Genomic DNA, 6,026 nt, shown 5'->3' on the forward strand with positions numbered 1-6,026 from the left:
GAAACCTGATTCAAAAGGGTAGAAGGAGACAAGGGACCCAGTCTGTAGTTTGATACTCCTGTAGTCCTTAACATTTGCAAAGCACAGATAAGAGGATCAAGAGTTCAAGGCTATCTTCTGCTTACACAGTGAGTTTGAAGCCGTCCTGGCCGGTATCAGACCTCATTTCAAAGCAAGAGAAAGAACAGAGAAAGAACTGGGGGTGTGGCTCAATGATAGAGCATTTGCCTAGCTCAGTCCCCCCATCCCCTTCTCGTACACACATACGGAGGAGGGTGGGGAGAGAATTGCAAGATAGCAAAAGAAGTGAGAGTAGAAGACACAATATCCACCTAGGGAAAAAACAAAACAAAAACACCTAATTTCCCCTCTTGTTCGTGTCTTGATAAAATCTGTTTCTAGTCCCAACCTGCAGTTGATTGAGGGAGATGCAAAGCAACTGGCTGGAATGATCACCTTTACCTGCAACCTAGCTGAAAATGTGTCCAGCAAAGTCCGTCAGCTTGACCTGGCCAAGGTAATCCCACTGAGCTTTTGATGGTTGAGCTCATAGAAGGGAGGAAAGAAGTTATGCCTAGATAAGAACCATCCAGTGAAATGCAATGCAAAATACCAGAACCAGATAAAGATACCACATGAAAACTCCAGTTCAAAATATAAAAATAAAAATTCTCAATTAATACTAAAAGCAAATTGAGCAACATAAGGAAGATTATATACCAAGAGTGGTAGGAATGCAAAGCTGGTGTAATGTCTGAGAGTCAAGTAATGTAGTAAAGGGAGTTGGGATGGAGCTTGATGGAGCACTGCCTATCACACCCTAGGTTAGATTCCAGCACAGCAATGTTATTTTTCCAAGTATCCCATACTTTTTGATTCAGTTATAAGGTTAACAAAATAAATATGGATTATTCCAATTCATGCTTCTATTAAAATGAAGTAACCGCCAGGCAGTGGTGGCGCACACCTTTTATACAAGCACTTGGGAGGCAGAGGCAGGCGGATCTCTGAGTTCAAGGCCAGCCTGATCTAAACACAGAGAAGCCCTGTCTGGAAAAACAAACAAACAAACAAATAAGATGAAGTAACCGCATTAATTAAATCATGGTATCTACTAGTGTCTGGATTAACATCTATAACAGTTTTGTAAGTGGTTATGATTAATTTGCCAGTTACAGCTGAAAAGAACTAACAGTTAACTATGTTCCAGTCTTAAATCTCTGTATGTTCTAAAGAGCATTTTGAAGGAATAGAATATTGTCTTTAAACACAAGAATTTTTGTAGAACCGCCTCTATCAGGCCATTCAGAGAGCTGATGACATCTTGGACCTGAAGTTCTGCATGGACGGAGTTCAGACTGCTTTGAGGAATGAAGATTATGAGCAGGCTGCCGCCCACATTCATCGTTACTTGTGCCTGGACAAGTCAGTCATTGAGCTCAGCCGACAAGGCAAAGAAGGTCAGTTTCCCAGACTGTTGATTCTCGTTTGGTTAAAAGCATCTGCAATCTGAACTGAGCAAACTCAATTAAGAAAAGTGTTGCCAGGTATGGTGGCTCAAGTCTGTGTTGAGAGACTGAGGCGGGGGATTCAATGAGTTCAAAGCTAACCTGGGCTACAAAGTGAGAACCATATCTCTAAAAGCACCAAAAGTGAACAAAAAAGAAAATTTAGAAAGGATATTCTAGTTAATTATTTTTGCCAACTTGACATAAACTAGATTTACCTGGGAAGAACCTCAATGGAGAAAATGCTTACGTTAGATTGTCTATAGGTGAGTCTGTGGGGCATTTGCTTAAGTGATGATTAAAGTAGAAGGGCCCACCTCACTATGTGTGGTACCACATTTAGGCCATGATGCACAAGACCAAGTCAGTACGCAGCACTTCTCCATGGCTTCTGCTTCTTGCTTCTAGATTCCTGTCTTGAGATCCTGTCTTGGCTTACTGAATGATGGAGAACCACCCATCACAAGTCAGTTTTGATCATGCTTGTTTATGATAGCAAAGAAACCCTAAGACAGTGGAAAAGGAAACTGATCTTCTATCTTCTAAATCTCTGCTCTTAGGCTGTTTATACTTAACCTATTGCTTACTTATAAAATTAAATTCTTGGGCTGGAAAAAATAGCATAGTTGATAAAGTGTTTGCCTTACTGAAGACCTAAGTTTGATCCCCAGAACCTATGTAAAAATGACAGGCATTGTATCGAATGCTTGTAATTCTGTGCTGGGGAGTCAGAAAGCTTCTCTCTCTTTGTTTAGTACACTCTTTTTTTTCTTGAGTTCTTCCTACTCAGCTACCACAATCCTGTCCAGCTTCTCTAGGAAGTCTGTTTAATAATCTCACACAGAGTTTGTCTTTTAGGAACCTTGCTTATGACTTTTACTATGTGTGGTACCACTTTATTATGTATATTATGTGTATTAGAACACAAACACAATTCTTTTTACCTAATTGTAACTTTTCACAGCAGTACAATCATGGTAGATTGATCTTTCCATCCATCCACATTGCTAGCCCATTATCTTATACACAGTAGGTATTTAAACATCTCACCGCTTGGCAGTGGTCACGCAGGCTTTTAATCCCAGCACTTGGGAGGCAGAGGCAGGCAGATTTCTGAGTTCAAGACCAGCCTGGTCTACAGAGTGAGTTCCAGGACAGCCAGGGCTATACAGAGAAACTCTGTCTTGAAAAAAAAAAAAGATTTATTTATTTTATGTATGTGAGTACATATTACCAAGTTAATAGTGATACACAAAGTAGCATGGATCTGAATAGCACCATTCTTTATGTTGATTTTCATTTTATCTCCATTGAGCAGGAAGCATGATTGATGCCAACCTGAAATTACTACAGGAAGCTGAGCAACGGCTTAAAGCCATAGTAGCAGAGAAGTTTGCTATCGCTACCAAAGAAGGTGATTTGCCCCAGGTGGAGCGATTCTTCAAGATCTTCCCACTGCTGGGTTTACATGAGGATGGGCTGAGCAAGTTCTCGGAATACTTATGCAAACAGGTATGGGCAGTGTATCAGTCAAGGTTCTCTAGAGTCATAGAGGAATTTATTGGAATGACTTACAGGCTGCAGTCCAGCCAATCCAGCAGTGGCTAGCTGTGATGGGAAAGTTCAAGCATCTAATAGTTGTTCAGTCCAAAAGGCTGGGTGTCTCAGCTGGTCTTCTGTATGTGCTGGAATCCTAAAGAAGTAGGCTTCAATGCTAGTGAAGGAATTTTATTTATTTATTTATTTATTTATTTATTTATTAATTTATTATTTATTTATTTATTTATTTTAATTTTCGAGACAGGGTTTCTCTGTATAGTCCCGGCTGTCCTGGAACTCACTCTGTAGACCAGGCTGGCCTCGAACTCAGAAATCCACCTGCCTCTGCCTCCCAAGTGCTGGGATTAAAGGCGTGCGCCACCACCGCCCGGCCTATTTATTTATTTTTAAATCAAAGGTGAATGTCATCCTACCTCAAAGGTCTGGACTAGAAGTAGATTCACCCACTTGAAACCAAGCAGAAAATCTCTCACAGGTGTGCCCTCCATTTTTAGATTGTAGTTCATTCCAGATGTAGTCAGGTTGATAATAGCCAACACAGGCAGTAATTATTTAGTAAGATGATGGTATGGTTCTTTGCCCACCAAGTAGGACATTGGAAAAATCATGTTGTTTGTTTTTGTTTTTTTTTGTTTTGTTTGTTTTTTTTTAAAGATTATTTATTATTATTATAAATGAGTACACTGTAGCTGTCTTCAGACACATCAGAAGAGGGCGTCAGATTTCATTATGGGTGGTTGTGAGCCACCATGTGGTTGCTGGGATTTGAACTCACGACCTTCGGAAGAGCAGTCGGTGCTCTTACCTGCTGAGCCATCTCACTAGTCCATGTTGTTTGTTTTTTAATTCATCGTGTATAGTGCTTGAGAAGAACCTAGGGCCTCATGCATCTTCTGGAAACACTGTCACTGAGCTATGTCCTCAGCCCTTACTAACCGCACTCTGACTCACAAACGCCTTAAGCTTCAGAGTCTCCTAGTGCAGATTCACAAGTTTCTAGGGTTTGTGGCCATCAACCACAGGTGACAAGTCCTATTTTGTCCTTTGAGGCAAAGCTGAGGTTTGTGACCCTGCTTGGCTGGGTATACCAGGCTAGCCTTGAGATTTCATTGCCATCCTCCTGCCTCTGCCTCCCTAGGGGTACAGAATTAACAAATTCTGTTTCTGTTGATAATTGATTCTGCATTTACTATAGCCTGGAAGAATTGATACATGTGTTCATTCAGCACATTTTTTTTATGGCCTGCTCTTTCCCAGCCATAGCCTAGACATCTGCAGATACATATTGATTTTTAAAAAGACCAGGTGAAAATACAAGACATTTAAAATGGCAACTTCTCTGATAAGTTGACTAATCCTTTTTTTTAAAGGTTTATTTATTTTATGAGTACACTGTAGGTGTTTTCAGAGAGACCAGACGAGTACATCAGATCCCATTACAGATGGTTGTGAGCCACCATGTGGTTGATAGAAGTTGAACTTAGGACTTCTGGGAGAGCAGTCAGTGCTCTCAGCCACGGAGCTGTCTCTCCAGCTCCTGATTCATCCTTTCAAACTGTTATTCAGGAGCTACTTTCTGATTTTGTTTGTTTGTTCTCTGAGAGTGTCATAGTGTGTAGCCTGGATGGCTCAATATGTAGACCGACCTGGTTAAATTTGTGTTCCTCTTGCCCCTGTCTCCCCAGTATAGGATTATAGACATTCATCACTAAGGCCCTGGCTTCTTTTAAGGTCAGTTGAAGAGACAAGTTGGATAGTTTAGTGGGCAAAGGCATCTGAGTGCAAGCCTAGCATCCTGAATTTGGTCCCCAGAAACCATGTAAAGAGGAGAGGAACTAATGCAGCAAAGTTGTCTTCTCACTTCCATACACACTGAGGTCACACAGAAAGATTAGTCAGGTCTCAGTTCATTGTGGTGGTTCATGCTTGTAGTCCCAACACTTGGGAGAGGAAGGCATGAGAGTCAGGAACTTAAAGTTATTCTCTGCAGCATAGTAGATCATGAGATTTTATCTTTAAAAAAATTAAAAAACAAGCTAATTTTCAAAGATGGACAGAAGCAGAGTCAACAAACATATAGACTTGTTGAGTCTTTTTAACTTTTTATTACTACATTCTTTACACATGCAAGAATTCTCTAGAATGGAGCACTACTCTACCATTAAGAAAAATGAGACCAGGCTGGGTATGGTGTCACATACTTTTAATCTCAGCACTCAGGAGGCAGAGGCAGGTTTTTGAATTTGAGGCCAGCCTGGTCTACGTGATGAGTTCAAGAACAGCTGGGACTATGTAGAAAGATCTTGTCAAATAAGTTAATTAACTAATTTATTAATTAAAGAAAAAAAAAGAAAAATGACACCATTCCATACATATTAGCTTATTTTATTCTATAACAGTAGTTTTCAACCTTCCTAACACTGCGACCCTTTAGTACAGTTCCTCATGTTGTGACCTCCAACCATAAAATTATTTTCGATGCAACTCATAGCTGTAATTTTTCTACTGTTATGAATCATAGTATAGAAGTATTTTTGGAGAGAGAGGTTTGCCCACGAGTGTGGAACTACTGCTCTGTAACATTTACAGTTTGTTAAATTAATAAGGTAAAAAAATAGTAAGCTATCATTCTTACCTCAGATATTTTTGAGGAAGAGTAGAAATAAAGAGACACACCTATGTAAGCATAGAATATTTTGGAAGAGAGATAGATCTTGAGATATAGGGAAGAGAAAGGAACTTTTAAATACCTGATTAATTAGTTTTTTTTTTTTTCTGAGACAGGTTTCTCTATATAGCCCTGGCTGTCCTGGAACTCACTTTGTAGACCAGGCTAACCTCGAACTCAGAAAAACAACTACCTCTGCATCCCAAGTGCTGGGATGAAAGGCATGTGCCACAACTGCCCAGCTGTTTTACTCATTTTAAAAATTTAATTCCAGAAAAACCCTGTCTCAA

At 40.0% G+C, this 6,026-nt stretch overlaps 1 protein-coding gene across 1 annotated transcript in view; it reads left to right on the top strand.

The window, feature by feature from the left end:
- Window positions 1–6,026, top strand: part of Cog4 (component of oligomeric golgi complex 4) — a 38,625-nt gene that overhangs the window by 5,192 nt on the left and 27,407 nt on the right. Inside the window, exons 3-5 of the mRNA XM_031341443.1 lie at window positions 403–517; window positions 1,286–1,460; window positions 2,827–3,020. Of these exons, the coding sequence (XP_031197303.1) occupies window positions 403–517; window positions 1,286–1,460; window positions 2,827–3,020 (484 nt within the window). The remainder of the gene's footprint in view (window positions 1–402; window positions 518–1,285; window positions 1,461–2,826; window positions 3,021–6,026) is intronic.

This window comes from Mastomys coucha, unplaced genomic scaffold (assembly GCF_008632895.1).
Source record: "Mastomys coucha isolate ucsf_1 unplaced genomic scaffold, UCSF_Mcou_1 pScaffold22, whole genome shotgun sequence".
NCBI classification, from domain to species: Eukaryota; Metazoa; Chordata; class Mammalia; order Rodentia; family Muridae; genus Mastomys; species Mastomys coucha.